Here is an 18,401-nt window from a genome sequence, read left to right as displayed (position 1 = left end):
TGTTTCGGCTTAGGTTTCAACAGCCGAACTGTGGCCGTTACTTAAAAGATCAATTGAGTCATATGAGGCATGTAAAAACTAATACAATCGTTGCTTGTTCATTTTTCGTGGTTCCAGTTCTTGAGCAGGCTTGCATAGGAATTTGGGTTAATTAAAGTGAAGAAAGCAGTGACTATACTGCAGTTTTTGTACACCTCAGGACTTCCGCTAATCTTTTACGTCACAACCACCATTTGGCTGTTGAAACTGAAACAAATCCAACTATAAATTATATACTGCATGCTGGCGCAGTCCTTACGATTGTCCATATTTTATTTGTTAAGTCTTGCACATCAGTCCAACGAAAGAAAACAGCTGAAATTTAGTACCCCTACGCATTTACAAAAAAGAAATAACAGATGTGCAAACAGTTTACATTGAGACATAGTGTGGATTTGAATGGTGGGGGATCAGAAATGCAGAGATTCGTGGCAAGCAAGCTGTTTGAGCCCTCACTATTCTTCTAGATGAGGCTCAAATGGCCTTAACAAAATGGCCGCCGCGGTGGCTGAGTAGTTATGGTGCTCTGCTACTGACCTGAAAGATGCGGGTTCAACCTTAGCCACAGTGGTCGCATTTCGATGAAGTTGAAATGTTACGGGCACGTGTGCTGTGCGATGTCAGTGCATGTTAAAGATCCTCAGGTGGTCAAAATTATCCGGAGCCCTTCACTGCGGCGTCCCTCGTAGCCTGAGTTGATTTGGACAATTTAAACCCCATAAACCTAAGCCTTAACAAAATGTATAATAGTAAACCGTTGAGGTAGCTCAGTGGCATTGGTGTTCGGCTGCACGTTCCAAGTTCATGGAATTGAATATTGGCTGGGGCAGCCGCATTTCATTGGAGGCGAAATGCAAAAACTGCCATTTGCTGTACGATGTCGGTACACATTACAGAAGCAAGGTGGTCTAAATTGATTCGAATCCTGTCACTGCGATGTCTCTCATCGCCCCTATGTCGCTTCTGGACGTTAAACCCGACATACCACATGCCACCTTACAGTGTAGTAAGTTATAAAGTCTGTACCTGGTCTTTAAGGGTAACGGAGTAGACTCCAAGAGAAGGCGAGCGTAGCAGGGGACGGCAGAAACTTAAGATGAGGTTAAGAAGTTTGCGGGGATAGGGTGGCCGCATCTGGCAAAGGACAGGGTTAATTGGAGAGACATGGGAGAAGCCTTTGCCCTGCAGTGGGCGTAGTCAGGCTGATGATGATGATGATGGTGGTGATGATGAAAACCTGTACAAGGTCATTAGTGTAGGTTATGAAATGTGGCATGCCTATATTAGAAGAAGAAATGTTAAAATTATTCACATCTGTGGACTACTACCAAAGCATTAAAAATACTGCGAAACCGTGATAATGCTTCAAAAAGTGTGACTGAAGAAGAGCTGATTGAAAATTTGGTGGCAGTGGCTAAAGTTGGGAAACATGGAAGTTTGGAATGTATTTAATGTTAGGTTGAGGTGTAGGCCCACTCCTGTGTTCTTGTACTTGTGTATAGCTTGATAGGCTCTTCTTAAAACAGTGTCCTTCAAGAAAAGGTTACTAATTGCAACAGCCAGTTGGAGAGACTTCAGTTAGCACGGAAACCAACTGCCGCGGTGGCTCAGTGGTTGTAGCACTCGGCTGGTGACACAAAAGACGCGCATTCGATCTCGGCTGCGTCGGTCGAATTTAAATGGAGCCGAAATTCTAGTGGCCCGTGTACTGTGTGATGGGTTAAAGAACCCCAGGTGGTCGAAATTTCCGGAGTCCTTCACTACAGTGTCCCTCATAGCCCGAGTCGACTTGTGACGTTAAACCTCCCATAAAGCCAGTTAGCGTGGAAATCCTAAACGTGCAAGTGCAAAGGGCAGGGTGCTTGGTTCAGTGTGCCGTGGTAACAGTAAAAAACTACTGAAGTCTGCTTCAGTGGAGAAATGCGAAAGCATTGCGTTTGTTGCTGCTGTTGCGTGTGACTACTACATCACTTCGGCAATTTCCATTTGCGACATGGTTATATCCGGTCTTGTTCATTATATCCAATTTTTGGTTACGACATGAAGAACTGTTGCATCACAATTTTAATGTGAAAATTGGTTTTTGGGGAAAGGAAAGGCGCAGTAACTCTCATCTCGACATCTTGGTGGACACCTCAGCCGCACCTTAAGGGAAAATGTAGTCTCGGAAAGCATGCTGCATGCAATTGAAGGTGCATATGTCATTGGTACAAACTCCTGTCGCAAGCTAGCCTCCAACTTGACTACAACATGTAAGTATATGCAAAGAGAAATGCTGTGACACCACCTGGAATTCTGTTCGACGAACAGTTGCTCAAAATTCTGGTGAGTGTGTTCGGCAATACTGCCACCACTTTGACGTCAACCAGTGATGCCATCGCTGGGATTTCGTCTGCACCTGCGATATCTGTTGCTCAAAGCAGCATCATCGCTTCGTCGGATGCGGTTTTGCACCGCACCTCCCTTTCCATCATTCCTCCTGTCAGCATATGGCAGCGATTGTGACTCGGCCCTGGTGTGACGTCACCACTTGACACGCGACTTCCAGTATTCTTTATCACAACATATTATACCACACTAATTTTTTCATTTTTATCAATTATCTTTGCTTAATTACCTTAATTACTATTGACTAATGACATGATGTCATCATTCTTCGTCACAACATATTACACCACTCATTAATTTACACTCATTACATTACACTCATACACAGTCACTCATCTGGTGTGATACACCCCGCTGCGGTGGCTCAGTAGTTACGGCGCTCGGCTGCTGACCCGAAAGACGCGGGTTCGATCCCGGCCGCGGTGGCTGAATTTCGATGAAGGTGAAATTCTGGAGGCCCGTGTACTGTGCGATGTCAGTGCACGTTAAGGGGGAGCCTGGTCTTGAAAAGAAAATTTTATTAATCTAGTCATAGCTATGAAATTTTCAGGGCACATGTATTTATGTGCTCTGATTCTAGATATGCCATTTAATTTCATCTAAAACAATTCCTTGAGCACTTGTGCAATTTTTATGCAAGTATTTTGCGAAGAGTTTTGAAGAAAATTTCCTGCGGGAAACTCGCTGGAATGTATGCCATTGGGTTCTCTTGACACCAAGAAATGCAATAAGAGTAAAATTATCATCCTGGCGTTCATAGAACTTGAGTTATAGGGTGCTGAAGCTGCCACTTCAGAAACAGGAATACACATTTTTCTTCTCATTTCTGAAGCGACGACTTCAAAACTTTATAACTTAAGTTCTATGATAGGCGGGACGACAATTTTACCCTTATTGCATTCCTTGGTGTCAAGAGAACCCAATGACATCCATTTCAGCAAGTTTCCCTTAAGAAATTTTTTTCAAAGCTCTCCACAAAATACATGCACAAATATGACATAAGTACTCAAGGAATTGCTTTACATGAAATTAAATGGCATATTTAGAATCGGCACACAAAAATACATATTCCCTGAAGATTTCTTAACTATGATTTCATTAATAAAAATTTTTTTTTTCAAGACCAGGCTCCCCCCTTAAAGAACCCCAGGTGGTCGAAATTTCCGGAGCCCTTCACTACGGCGTCCCTCATAGCCTGAGTTGCTTTGGGACGTTAAACCCCAATATACCAAACCAATCATCTGGTGTGATGTCACTGTGTGGACACATTTTGCAGACAGATTTTGCTGACATGACCTTGGCACTGAGCTATATAATGCTTTCGCATTAATAACAGCGAAAGAGTGTGACAAAAAAGGGAAAGCAATACCCGCTGCTCATGTTGGAGGAAACTGATACAAAGGAAGCCTCCAGTGAAGCATGTTTGCTTACTGGAAAGTTCAGCCTGAATTTAAGCTTCGATATACCGAGTCCTTGTGGCAGCACCTTTAAAAAAAAATGGACAGCGGGCTTGTGTTATCCAAAAACTAGCTACTTGTCCATCACCGGTGTCCAGTCTTACCATGCTTTGAGACGCATGGTCCATTGACCACAGAGCTTGGGTTGCATCAGACTTTGCACCACACTTGTTCCTTAATGTTACTTGGGTAGACACGATCCTTGGAAGGGACGTATGCAGTTACGCTGCTGTGTTGACTTTGCATTGCGTTTCACAAATTGTTGGGAGACGCTGTGCTTTGTTAAATAACCACACCTAATGGCATGCACATTCTACAAGCTAATAAAGCAGTAACATTAATCTTGCAAATAAGGTGTCGATAAGTGTTATATTTGAGAAGACACAAATAGTTAATGCACTCTGGAAAACCAAATGTATCCAAGCATGGTAGCCCACCAGTCGCCAGTACATTCATTCACAGATAGGGCACCCATCGTTTTTTTTTTTCTGAAGACGGCTGTACATGCAAGAACTTATTTACTACGTGTTTGAGTAGAAAATATAGTGTTAACATTTGAATAACTGTCTGGTACCATCTGTGAAAATGGGCTACCATGGAAATTTTCTTATCAGTGAGCAGCTGTTCGAATGGCAAAGACTAGTTGGAGCTATGGAATGTGGTTTGTACCATAGTGGCTTTTTAGTAGTATATAATGTCAATACCAGAAGGTGTAGCTTAACAGGTTCCCAGAGCTGTTTTGCTTGCTCATACCCATTTTTTTTTGCTCTTTTGCTGTATATATTGCTATTCTTTGTCTTTATTACATTAGAATGAATTTGTGTGCCATCAAGTTTAAAGTCAGTGCTACGAGTGTCCAATTTTCTTGTACAAAGGAAATGAAGAGTGCACAAACATACAATTGTAACAGCCATAAAAGAAAACTTGTCATGGTGATGCATGATCAGCTGTTGATTGTGCTTGTTGTACGTGTGTAATCGGCCACACTCTGTTATGCCTTTAAACGTGCCAGTAATGCTGAGAGGAGCATAAAAGCATCAGGGCTGGGCAGTACTTTAAATATTACAATCAGTGGGTTCTTTGACTGTCTTCAGGCTCAGGGTTGCTGGGAATATTGGGTTCACCTGCTGCTCTAGAAACAGAGGAAAAAGACATTGAACATGGATGCACGCTATGAATGAAGTGAAGGCGGGAGCGGATTTGCAAGCCTCTGCAGCATGATAGTTCAGAGCTTTTTTTTTCTTTTCTTTTTAACAGGTACTGGGACCAGCCGAAATTATCACACGCCGACGTATCAGAGTTAACGCCAGACGAAAGGGTGAAGGCGTAAGTTGCAGCATGCAAAGTGTGCATCTTGCTTGTGACACTGTTTTTAGCATTGTGGTGCCTATGGTCACTTGTGGCTTTCGTTAGCACTATGCAGATGATGATCTAGTCACTGTTTTCAACCTTTAAATGAATGGATATTCATTGAAAGCACATTTTTGATTTGGTACTCGAAATCTTGTTGGCTGTTGGCACTGTGTTGTGAGCTCATGTAAGTACACCAATATTATATAAGAATTAAGAAGTGCCAACAAAAGTAGCAGCCAGGCTACAAAAATTTACATTTTGAATTTGTTCTCTTCTTGTATTGACAAGCAGGACAAGTAATGGCAAGCATTTAACACTAATGCTTATTGCCGATTTAAGGATGTGTCTTTTTATGCCACTCTTGACACATCTTAAAAGCTTTCGCTTGTGTAACAGAAGGAGAGCGGGTGCATGTTTGGCAGGTCTGGAGGGCACGTGTGGAGAGGTGTGTGGAGGCCTGTAGGTTGCATAATTTATGGTTGCTCACACGCGGCTTCAAGGAATGGTAGGGAAGGCAGGGTATCTGAGTTGAGAACAGTGAATTTGAATTGAACATGAATTAATGTAATTTAAGGATCTTCTGAATTTAGTGTGAATTGATGGCAGCAAAGGTTTGCAGAGGTGTAAAGGTAGACCTCAAGTGTATCAAAGGCACTCCAAAGCTTCTTAAAAGTGAAGCCAAAGGCACTAGGAGTCAAATTCTGCAATACAGAGAATTCAGAGGTTGCAGTGTGGATGTTGCACAAAGTTTGAAAGTTGTTGCCTGTACCTTCTGTTCAAAGAGGCCACAGCATTTTTGGCAGCAGGATAAAAACACTGGAATAGAGAAAAGGGTTCAAGATCCAGAAAGCCTGGCTCCCTTATCAGGCCCCGTGAAAAGGAGAAGAGTGTGCTTGAAATCAATATTTGCCTTCACCTTGCAACCATAACTTATGTATGTCATTGTGCTTTGTTATGAAGGTATATGAGTGTCTCTGTATTAAAAAAAAATAATTTAACTGTTTGCTTGGGGACCTTGAACAAATGTGCAAGCAACATTCTTTTTTTTAATCTCATTTTGTAATTTGTCAATCTTTTTTCTTGAGCTGGCAGCTGAGTCCAAATGTGCATAGATGCTTGCATACGCCACTTAAAGCTTCACACACCGAGCTTGTGCATTAAAATTAAATGCCTTTATGCTGGCGACCATCTTTTATTGCTGAGTGATGCAGCTATTCAGACAATAGCATGCAGTGTGCACGTGCTGTCATAGGTTTTGCTACTTTGTGGCGTGCAAATGTGCAGGCCAAAGAAATGGATTTCATGCAATACAGTAGCACTTCATGGTGCTCCTTGCGTTATCAAAAACTGAAATGTTATCTAAGTTCACACTCCTCTCTAAGTGAAATGTTTGCCATGTTTGGTGCTAGTGGCGGGCACATTTTTATTTCTTAGGCTTTCAACTTTTTTTTTTTTTTGGTTGTGCGAATGCATTTTAACAAGGGGCCTTTTGCTCATTCTGCTGTTACCTTTTCAGACAGCTAAAGGGGGTGTTGCTTTCAGCAAAATTTTTTTATTTCTTGATATATTTACATGAACTTTTTGAGCATATCAGAAATATTGTGGCTATTCGCACGAAATTTCAGTGTTATATCTCCAGGAAAATATTTCCCGGAGCACATATTTTTGTTTCGAATTTTGTTTTGGAACATATCTTGAGTGAGAACAAAATTGCATGCAAGAAATTTAAAATTCACAAACTTTGACAGCAAAGAATACCCTAGGAATGCAACAAAACAAATGGGGTCAAAATAGATAAAAGTAGTTGTGAGGAAATCTGCTTCAGAAGGTGAGTACCTAGTCAGAAAACCGAAACAGTAAAATTCTGACTGTTCAAGCATTTCCCCTCAGGGCAAAGCTACCGTGGATCACGAAACAATTTTTTTAGAGTATTTTCTGGTCGATTTCAGCTATGAAACTTTCTACATAATACTTCTTGAAAAAGACTACCTATGGGGCAGCTATTTTCACAGATGTGATCATCAGTGCCATTAAGGTCTGTGAAGAGTGGCTCACAATATGTTATTCGATAAGAATGTCCTTGAGGAAGCATTGGATGATTACACTTAAACAGAATGAAAAGCAGTGTATGTACAGTCAGGCTGGAATGAGATGCGAACACACACATGCCGTACTTTTCTACTTTGCTGCGAGATATTTCTCTACAACCGGTTTACGAATATGTACTTCGGTAGACCCATTACTCAGAAACATGAATCAGGTTAGTTGTATACTGCAGCTCACAGTGCACAGTTAAAATGTTTTTGTTTGTTCACTGGCGCTGTTCGCATTTCATTCTGGCCTGACTGTACATCTTGCACTGAGGAGAGGAGTAAGAAGCTTATTAGAGCAACTGTTTTAAATAGTCATGTGCACCTGAGTGGAAAAAAGGTCATCTGTTCCCATTGGCAGCAGCAGGATTAACACGGCTGTCTCTTTAAATACAAGTATGGCACTCTTAATGTTGTGTTGTAGCACTTAAGGGGTCATGTTGCTTTGAAGTGTTTACTATGCTTCATGCAAAGTGAAGGTGAACCTACTTTACATGAAAAGACTGATGTCCCTGCAGTGCCAGTGTCTAGTTCGTTTCGCTGCTTTGAGTTGTTTTGCAGGGACACTGCATGGGTGATTTTACTATCAGGCCGGAATGAAACGCAAACACGGGATCGCGTGGTTAATTCTGGTACTGCGCAAGCCGTTTAGCAGCGTCCGCGATAAGCTGCTGACGTGTGCACTGTGTTTGTGGCTTCTTCCCCAGCCGCCCAATGTGCAGCCTTCGCTTGACTTGCCGCGGTTCGGCAATCCCCGTCTAGCAACAGCGTGGCACTAGCCGCATTGCCTTGATACCAATGCTTGCCATTTCCACGGTCTGGGCGAGGGGGTGACGTTGTGGTTTTGCTTCCTTCCGACGACCACATGATGACAAAGCTTCGACTGCACAGTGACCTCGGCAATGAACGACGGATGCTGCAGCGTGACGTCTGTGGCTAATTTTGTGCATCACAGACATTTGCTGAAATATCATTTGTGAAAGGTCAGGCCCGTGTTACGCTGAGGTTTTAATTTTTATTTATGACAAATAGGACTGAATAAAAATTAAATCAATTAAAATGGAAAAGTGCTTTTGCGACACCTCGGGCGTCCCTCCTCAATAAAATACCGCCTGTTGCAAAATTGGGAAAAGCCGGAGCTCTGACATAGCATGACAATCCAAGATAATCGCTGAAACACAGCGACTACTGGTTGGCCACAAGAGTGCTTTTAAGATGACTATAAGTCGTTTGATTCATTTCACTGTTTTTTTTTGTTTTTTTTTTATTCTGGAAAGTGCTGCTCGCAGTTTGGTTATTTCCACACAGAGGGCGCAGTGATGTCCGTTAAGTACGATGCAAGACTGAACATAGTCACACTTTCAAAACATGGCACGCCACAAAGAAGCGAATAGCGAAGCTGACAGGTCGATCTCTGTCCACGATCGATAGGATTATAGGTGCGAATCGGGATGGCAGCTGCCTCCATAACTTTTAGGCAAGAGGGAGGCTAAGGGCCATAGATGAAAAGCAAGACCGACTAATATTGGCTGCAGTAGCCAATATTAGTCCAATGTTATTTTGACAGCGAAACAATTCGACATGAGCTCAACTTGCCTATCCACCCAGCTCTTGAAGCTCTTCTAAGACAGGGTTGCCGTGATGCTTCAATGACCCACCTAAGGTGCTGATGTTGATGAAGTAGAAAATGTCTTGGGGGCTATGAAGGTAGCACTCTCCCGCCATCCTCTCAGCAGGTGATCAGCTGAGGCCTTTTAATTAAGTGGCAGTGGAGGCTGAATGGAAGCGGCTGTGCGCTAGCAACCTCGCACTCAAGCCCAGAAATCTTTGTTGCCTAATTTGGTGTCACACAGGCCACCCTTGATATATCTAAATGGTCTGATTGCTAAGAAGAGACTTACTGGCAATTCCTGCATGTCACAAAATTCGGCGCATGTTCGAAAAAACCGGTGCCGCGTGGAAGCAATCTTGCCAGCACGCACCGCTAGAACAGGGGAGAAAGAAACCCCGGAGAGCACCTAACCTTGTGTGTGTTGCTTCCCTCTCCACCTCGCTCACCGGCGCGGCACCAGAGGAATCACGTCAACACGCGTCATCGATTATTTCCAATGCAGAGGGCGTAGCCTTGAGCGTGCTAAGTGATGCCCTCTCCCCTGTAATCGTGTACCGGCAGGGGCGCAACGCAATAAAGCTTAGAGATTCTCAAAGCCGGTGTCCTTGTCTGACCATTGGGGAGGCACGCCTGGCGCAAGAAAGAGAAGGAAATTGTACAGCTGATACTGTGTGTTTGTGCACGCCTGCCTTGACGCAAAGAACGAACAGATGCGTAGCGCACCTATATATGAAGGGCGTTGACCTCTGTCTGTCAGCTCAAGCCACTGTTCAAGCTTCAAAGAAGCACGCGAGCTAGACTCGCTGGTCAACACCTCTTGCCCAGTCACGGACCAACGAGGCAGCGTGCGCCAGCTTGCGGGGTGGCTCTGTCGAGATCCTCTTGTCGTCAGACTGTCGCAGTGCCCGGTGAATAAATTGTGTTTTGTTTGTTTGTCTCCCTCTTGTATAAGTGCACTCTAAGTGCAAAGCTTTTTATTGTATTGTAGTCTCTCTCGAGTGTTGCTTTGCCGCCGCGGTGGCTCAGTGGCTATGGTGCTCGGCTGCTGACCCAAAAGACGCGGGTTTGATCCCGGCCGCGGCGGCTAGAATTTCTTTGGAGGAGAAATTCTAGAGGCCCGTGTACTGTGCGATGTCAGTGCGCGTTAAAGAACCCCAGGTGGTCGAAATTTCCGGAGCCCTCCACTACGGCGTCTCTCATAGCCTTAGTCGCTTTGGGACGTTAAACCCCACAAAACCAAAACCAAATCGAGTGTTGCTTTGCACGAGTTACATTGTATTGTGAATCACTCTGTATGTGCTTGTACGAGTGATTGTGAATTTCTCTGTACCGTCTCTTTGCTGTATAAAATTTTTTTTATTTGTGAACCTTTTACTCCAACTTGCAACCGGTGAATGCTGGGCACCAAACGACCACCCTCCTTATTACTTGGTAGCTGGTTTCTGGCTGAGCTTGCTACACTGAGTCAAGGGCATCTTCTTTGAGACCGAGACCGCTACCCCCACATGCTCTAAGGGTGTCGGGAGTGCACGCAAAAGTTGACACTGCTCCAGCATTGTAACCACAATGTAAACCTGAGGCGCCAATTGGATATACCGGGTGTTTTTTTTAACTGTTTGCAGACTGCGAGAGATATGTAGGTGTGGTCTGTGTAGGTTGATTGTACAGCAGGGTGGACATTTTGTAGGTGACAGAGCTCAGTGATGAGATGATTAATTCACTAAAAATAACTAGTTAACTTTTTGCTTTTGATTTTAGGGATTAACATTATATTAAGAAATTGAAGGCCGTCAACATAAAAGCTGGGTTCAGTTTTTAAATTTTCTTTATCGGCAGTGCATTTGGAAATATTCAGCTTCAAAATTACGCATTTTTTAAAGTTCTTGTAAAGTTGGCTTCCCGCAATGCACATTTTTAAAATGGTGTCGCTCTCATTTCCAGGGCAGCAGATACGGAAGCTGTTTGTTGGGTTTATGCTGTAGAAGCAATTAACTGGATTTCCGCTACAATACTACACCTAGCGACGCCATTTTAAGAATGTGCATTATGGGAAGCCAACTTTACTACGAGTTACAAAATGCGTATTTTTGACGTATATTTCGAACCGCATTGCCGATAAAGAAAATTTAAAAACTGGACTGAGCTTCTATGCTGACAGCCTTCAATTTCTTATTATAGTGTTGACCCTTGTAATCAAAAGTAAAAAAGTTTAGTTAATTTAAGTTGATTAATCGCTTCATAACTGAACTCTGTTGCATACTATCAGCAAAAAATTAAACTCGAACGAGACAACAGAGCAACTAACAGCAAATCAAGAAGCTGTTAGCCAATAGTAACTTCAGTTACATTAACTTCGGTGGCGTGAAGACTCTTCTTCAGAAGTGTTAATCAACCTAGCTTGTATTTCTTTTCCAGGGGCATACATGTTGGTGTTTTCTTGTTCATGTTTCATTAGTTGCTGATAATACATGATGTCCACCTTGTTGTATCACCTGCACAGTCCGCACCAATATATTTCTCACAGGGCTTAAAACAATGATCTGTAAACAGTTAAAAGAAACACCCAATATTAACTTACAGCAAAGAGAATGCGAGAACTCCACATTGGTCATACCGGAAAAGTAATTTAAAAGAATAGGTAACTTCCCATATACAGTACATAATTCCAACCTTGTAACAGCTGGCAAAAAGTGAGAGATAATGATGACCTTTAAGAGAATAAGCAGCTCTCAGAGATGCTACATTTTGCAATTCACTGCGAGCAAGGGTTGCATATTAGAGCGAAATCAACATTTGCATGTCCCAGGAGCAGGATATTGTGCGTGGCTGACAGCAAATTTGTTTTGAATGGAAATCATCGTGCTTGCAAGGTGCCAGTAAATTGCCTGACGTTGTTTACGTTGCACATTACGTTTTTGTTAGTGCCTAGGCGGCATGGTATATGATTCTAATTTTCAGCATGCAGTCATGGCGTTGCGATCTCAGCCGAGCTCCTTGTGTTACCTGCTGCCCTCAACACAATACTCGAGAAAAGTCGCTTGTTGCAAAGGCACTGAATAAGTTGCTCAGGTAAAGTTGTGAGTTATTACAAATTAAAATATCACGCGAACATTAACAAATAATGAAAGCGCTTAACGCTTTCAGTTCAAGGCCCGACCTCCTATAATAAAAACTTTACTGCAGCCACTACATTGGACAGGGTGCGCACAGGTCCTTGAAATCCATGAAAACTCTTGAATTTTAAAACCACATTTTCAAGGCTCTTGCAAGCACTTGATTTTTTTTTTATCCCTTGAAAGTCCTTGAAAACTCGTGTTCCTAAAATGGGAATCGTGATTTACACTAAAAAAAGCTCGCAAAACTCGTGGGAAATAGATAATGGTTTATTCTCTCGGCATGTATATTTGTACTTGACGTTTTTGACAAAATTCTTGGAAATTTCACAAGCTTGGTGGATGTGTGTTATGGCTGGCCACATTGAAGTGATGTAACCGCTTTTTAAAAAAGTTGCGGCCGTATCGCCATCTCCGACTGTTCGGCTTGTTTTGCGGTTTTGCATTCCACGTGCGTTGGCGTTTGACTAGATGCGAAGAATTCGCACAGATAAGCTTTCAGATCTGCATGTGAATGCAGCAGTTCTGCAGTGCGAAAGAATGCGTTTGAAGTGTAAATTTCAAAGTGCATGGATGAGCCAAAGCAATTGCAAGGACTGGGTGGCACCGGATGCAACGAATTCGCACCGAGCGAAAAGCAAACCATGCAGGAAATTATTCGACCTGGTTGCCATGGGAAAGTCGCCTGTGGAAAGTCACATGAGGAGTCGATGGCGCAGTGCAAGTATGAAGAGAGCAGTGGCGGGTTAGGTACACGAATGTGCGAGCCGTCGATACACCGTCGCGGTCATCTGACGGCGATAGCGGAGGCAGGGTTAACTAGGAAAGATGCGGAAATATTGTGGAGCTGCTCTCTTCCCACTGCTCCTACTGATCGTTGTCCGAAACAGGCGAGCTGTTGAAGCGCATGTTTCCTGACAGATTGCTAAAGGCTTTTCATGCAGTGAAAAGAAATGTGCTTATGTGACTTGTCACGGCCTCCGACATTTTTCTTTCTCTGATCGCTGCCGCGAGATATAGACCTGTGTGAAAGCTTCGTCCTACTCTTCGACGAGGCTTCGAACGAGTGCCTGCAAGAGAATCAAATGGATATACACATATGATTTTGGAACTCGCCAAAAAAAGCTACAGGGCATCATTATAGTGCTTACCTTGGAGCCCAGAAGAAGCAGGAACAAGAACGTGTTACGCATTCAAAAAGGAGCTGCGCTGAAGAATAGCTTGACAGTCTTAACTAAAAAAGGAAGACCCTCGAAGCAGCTGTTAATGACCCGACTGCATCAGCAGATGGCTATGCTGAAAAGACGGAAACAGCAAATGACCTCGCTATCAAATCAAACTTCATGAGAAAAGTGGCAAAGTCTAAGGCTCAAGTATTGCTGAATCTGAACAGAGAGATTGAGGCAAAGCTTCAGGAGGTCTCTTGAACTTTCCTTGGCAGTCACTGTCCATGAGTGCAATAAATGTGATCGTTATATTTTCTTAAATATACCGAGTCACAAAAGACGAAATAGAACTGTGAAGTAGGGCCATGAAAAACTCGGAGGGGCCTTGAAAGTCCATGAATATCCTTGAATTTTTTTCTGTGTATCCTCTACAAACCTGAGAAACAGGAAAGCATTAGCGTTTGCAGCGCCGTTGGTGGCTCCCAGTCAACGCCTTTCTACACCTACTTACCCACTCCGTTAAGATCCGACCGCCACTCTTCGCTCTCAGGCGCTACCACTCAATGATGTCTACTTCTTTGTTGCTGTACTTTGATTGGTTGTGGGCATGACATCAACAGACGTATAGATGACGTCACACAGTCTCACTAATTAATCCCATTAATTAACACAATTGCCGTCATTGTCATCTTTAAAATAGTATGAACACCTAATTTTGATGGCATGATTTCTTCTTTATAATGATGCGGAAGACACTACTATGCATGAATCACCATGTGGTATTCACCTAGGACTGCTAGATAATTTATAATCGAATTTTTGGGTCATGCTGCTTTGGTTTCAACAGCCGAACGATGGCTGTGACATCAAAGGGGTTGAGGTCACGCGAGGCATGGAAAAACTGCGATATACTCATTGCTTGATCGTTATAATTCACTACATTGCTGAAGCCAGCCTTCCTCTAGAGATGGGATGACAGTGTATGTAGAAGCACCGATTATATTGCAGTTTTTCGTGCCTCACATGACCTGTAACCTCTCTTTGACGTCGCAGCCATCGTTCGGCAGTTGAAACTGAAACCAAAACAGCATGAGAAAGAAAGTCAATTATAAATTATTTAGTAGTCGTAGGAGGATACCATGTGGTAATCCGTGTGTAATGCCTTACGTCTCATTACAAAGGAAAAAAACGCATCCAAAAGTTAGGTGTCTATACTCCTTTATTGGTGTCATTAATTAATATCACCAAATCAGTGTCATTAACTATGATCATTAATTAGGGTCATTAATTACTAATGTTAATGACCGCTGAATACTGATACACCATTTTTGTACCAAGTGTGACACACATTTGGTTATAACTGCTGATGCCACCAGTTGATGACGTCATCAGGTGACATTCTACGGACACATCTTGCATCCATGTTTTGCAGACACTTCCAGTGCCGACATAGCGTAGTAATGATTTCGCATTAATAAACTAGAACACATTTAAAATTGCACTTGGGTCTCAATCTAAGACCCCCTCTGTCTAGCCATAGCAGGCCTGCAAAGAGGTCATCAACTTCTGCTTCTTGCGCTGAAATTGTTTAACGCAGTACCTCAATGGCTTTGGCCATCGGCTGCAGATCCCTACGTCGTGGGTTCATGGCGGCCATATTTCACTGGAGGTGAAGTATGGCCGTATTTTTGTAAAAAATACAAAAACGCCCATGTGCTGTGCAATGTGAGCGCGTGTTAAATAATGCCAAGTGGTCTAATAAAGCGCCCTCGACTACGGCATCCATCATAGCCCCTGCGTCACTTCGGAATGTAACACTCGCCAATTAGCAACGTCTGTTTGCGCATATGCAGAACAGAGATCTTCCCGAACCTTCGGAGTCACGCCGAAGCATCTGTCGTTCATTACTGAGGTCATTGTGCAGTTGAAGCTTTGTCATAATGTGGTCGTTGGAAGGAGGCAAAACCACAATGTTATCCCCATCGCCCAGACCGTAGAAATGGCAAGCGTTGGTATTAACTCTTTCGCTATCGCGGAAAAATGCACAATTTGGAGTGTACTGAAAGAAAAATTTTTTTCACAAGAACTAATACACCCAGCACATATTGCAATTAATGAAATTGTAGCTTATAAGTTACACTTCTGAATGAAACCAACAGCAGAGTTGTGTGTGCAAAAGTAAATGAACATTTATTTGTGAAATTTGCTGAAAACAGAAAAAAAGCACATAGCAAAATCAAAAATTACCGGCTGTACTAAGCCCGAACTTGATTAGAGGAAAACTGGAATATACAAACTGTTGCACATGTTTATAGCTGTCATTATTCACAGTTTCAGCTGTGAGAAAAATTTACTGCACTTTCCATGGCTTGTCAAGTCAGGGGTCATGACTGTGGTGCCACTGTGAAGGGCAATCAGGGGTGAAGATGTGAAGCAGAGATAGACTGACAAGTGCTTCACATAAGGTTTTATCTTTGTTCCTCCCTTGTTCTCTGATAGCCGAGCTTGCAGTTTCTTCTTTTTTTTTCATTATTTTCGGTTGGTGTTGAATGGATTCTATAGAGGATTGGGGGTGTGGACTTCTTTTCCCTCATCATACCCGAAGATTTCTTGAATGAGCTGCTTTCTGAAAGCTAGCTGATAAAATTTGGCATTTTAGGCAAGCTCTAAAACATCAGGATCGATGAAATAAGTTATTCTGGTATTTCAGTAGAGATACAGTCGTGGCAGGTCAACAATTCCAATGTATATGATGATTCCAATGAACATCAGAATATCCAACAGATTCACGTCTTCCCATGAGCCGTCACGCCGAATTTGCTGAAAATCTTCATGCATGCATACTTATTAGTGTTTCCGCACACGGTCTTCATCATTTCCGCTGTGAAGAGCATCAAAAAAAAGTCGAGAAGTCGAGCGAATCTCTGAGCGCCACCCCGCAGCGATGTGCCGATATGGACACCTAGCTGTCGTCTTGGTTGAAAAACGCGACGCGACCTTGAGCATTTGGCAAACTGTCTTCGCCATACGTTGTCGAGACCTTGAAGCACAAAAATAAACCACTGTCATCAATTACAAACCGTATGCACCGCAGAAAACACACAGCGAACGAAAACAGAACTTACATGCAAGTACGCGCTGACGTTCCAGGCTCCCGAGGCGAAGTCTCGCTGTCGAAACCGAAATACGACGTTTGTACATTGTTGCCCGACTAATAACCGCTGCTTTTGTCACAAAAAACGAAACCGATACCGGCCAACGTCCTCGGTATCAGCTTTCGCTTTCGAGGAGCGCGCGGCGACGCGGACGCCATTTTCTCCGGCTGACGCTGCTGCGGCCGTTCAAAGTTTTATTTTTCACGGCGCCCCCTCATGTCAAAACACTGAAACCAAGGCTGCAATCGAAAGAGCAGTTATTGATCTCGCTAACTAGATGGCGTAGCACGTCCACGACGCTCCAAAATGAGCTTTTTTGCGCGGGCAATTTGAATCGATCATATGCGAACGATGGCCTATGGCGCGGTAGCGAAAGAGTTAAGGCATTGCAGCTAGCGCCATGCCGGCGCTAGACGGGGATCGCTGAACTGTGGTAAGTAGAGTGAAGGCTGCACATAGGGCGGCTGGGGAAGAAGCCACAAACCCAGTGCACACGTCAGCAGCTTATCGTGGACGATGCTGGACGGCGCACACTGTACCAAAATTAACCACAGGCCACGTGATCCCGTGTTTGCGTTTCATTCGGGCTCGACAGTACGTTGAAACTGTCAGCCAAATGTCTGTTCTTGTGGATATGTGGTCATTCTCACTTGGTAATCATCACTTATGGCTATGCCTTCCTTTAGATGGGAAATTTAAATCTGATGGGAACTTTGCTAATCTTTCGATGCCTTTAACGCTTCAATTCTCAGTGACGTGAGTTCACAACATAACGAGTGTACAGTTGCGGACAGAAGAATATAGTGGTCAGAGTCTTCTGACAAGTTACCTAGCAGAAAGTAAGGGCTGTTTGATGCATATGCAAGTAATATTTACTTTTTCCCTTGCACATCAAGGCAGCAAACAGAACAGGAGAGTTTGAACGTGGAAGCATGGTCCGTATTATTCTGCATGAGACTGCACTATCTCCTCTCATGCACATAGTTTCAGGGTCAGTAACGCTTAGCAGGCAGCGCTTTCAATTACACCAAGTTCTTTGTGCCACCGGGGCAGGTGTGTGAAGCAAAAGTGGGCATACGTGTGTATGGCTGCTAGTTGTTGTTCAGAAACTTGTTGATTCTCATATTGTGTATATTATTGCTTGGAAAACGGTGAGATTTGCATAGTAAAAATTATGCCTTTGACACGGCGGCTGAATTTCGATGGAGGCGAAATTCTGTGCGATGTCAGTGCACGTTGAAGAACCCCAGGTGGTCGAAATTTCCTCAGCCGTTCACTACGGTGTCTCTCATAGCCTGAGTTGCTTTGGGACGTTAAACCCCAATAAACCAATCTCTGAGCCTTTGAAGATTGCCTCTTGTGCAAGCTCAGAGTGCTTTTTTTTTCGTGATTACTAGTTTGTTGATCAATTTTCTGTCACGCATTCGTGGCAGTGGACATTTCTGTGACTGTTGACAAAGATCCATCGAAACTAGTGCTGGAGAATTCATCTTTGCTTGAAGTTATTTTGGACAGTTCAGGAATCTCAGTCAGCTGATTGAAGCTTTTGATTAAGTAGAAACGTGAGTGGTTAAGCTAGAATATTTGCAAATTCCAAATTCCCATTGGTTTTAATTTTGTTTCTGGAAGTTCCACTTCAATTCTTTGACAGTAATACTGTCTGGATGGGAACCGTATACATATTTAATAGGCTAGAGTCCCATTCTCAAAATAAACAAGACAAATAGCTCCCGCAGTGGCCGTGGGTGAACTGCCATAATTGAACAAGGAAAAAAGCAAAATTCTTTAATAGCTCCCAGTGATCATCCAGCCAGGTAAGCTTTCCTGTGTTTCAGTTGGCCAATGTAGCCCATTGTACATAATTTAAATTTGACGTTGAAGAGCGCAATGAAATCCCATGTTATAAGCGATGTGCCAGATAGTAGAAACAGGAAATCCAGCTGCAGCCTACGCGCCTGTACTCTGGCTAAGATCCTCAAGTTCAAATTGGCTTTCCAGTTTGGTTGTTGTTATGAAGCCGTGAATCCA

General features: G+C 43.2%; 1 protein-coding gene across 3 annotated transcripts in view; it reads left to right on the top strand.

Moving 5' to 3' along the window:
* The window catches only part of LOC149350338 (uncharacterized), a 41,711-nt gene that overhangs the window by 10,766 nt on the left and 12,544 nt on the right, over positions 1–18,401 (top strand). For 2 of the 3 annotated variants that reach the window (XM_089579364.1, XM_089579362.1), the window contains one exon: positions 5,142–5,210. In XM_089579364.1, coding sequence (XP_089435490.1) covers positions 5,142–5,210 — 69 coding nt within the window. Of the gene's footprint in view, positions 1–5,141; positions 5,211–8,034; positions 10,959–18,401 lie in introns of those variants that run through there. The other variant, XM_089579363.1, reaches the window with a different exon arrangement.

This window comes from Amblyomma mixtum, chromosome 3 (genome assembly GCF_055824585.1).
Source record: "Amblyomma mixtum isolate Tamu chromosome 3, ASM5582458v1, whole genome shotgun sequence".
In the NCBI taxonomy this organism is placed as follows: Eukaryota; Metazoa; Arthropoda; class Arachnida; order Ixodida; family Ixodidae; genus Amblyomma; species Amblyomma mixtum.
The sequence above is the reverse complement of the archived record's forward strand: the minus strand, read 5'-3'. Positions and strand labels throughout refer to the sequence as shown.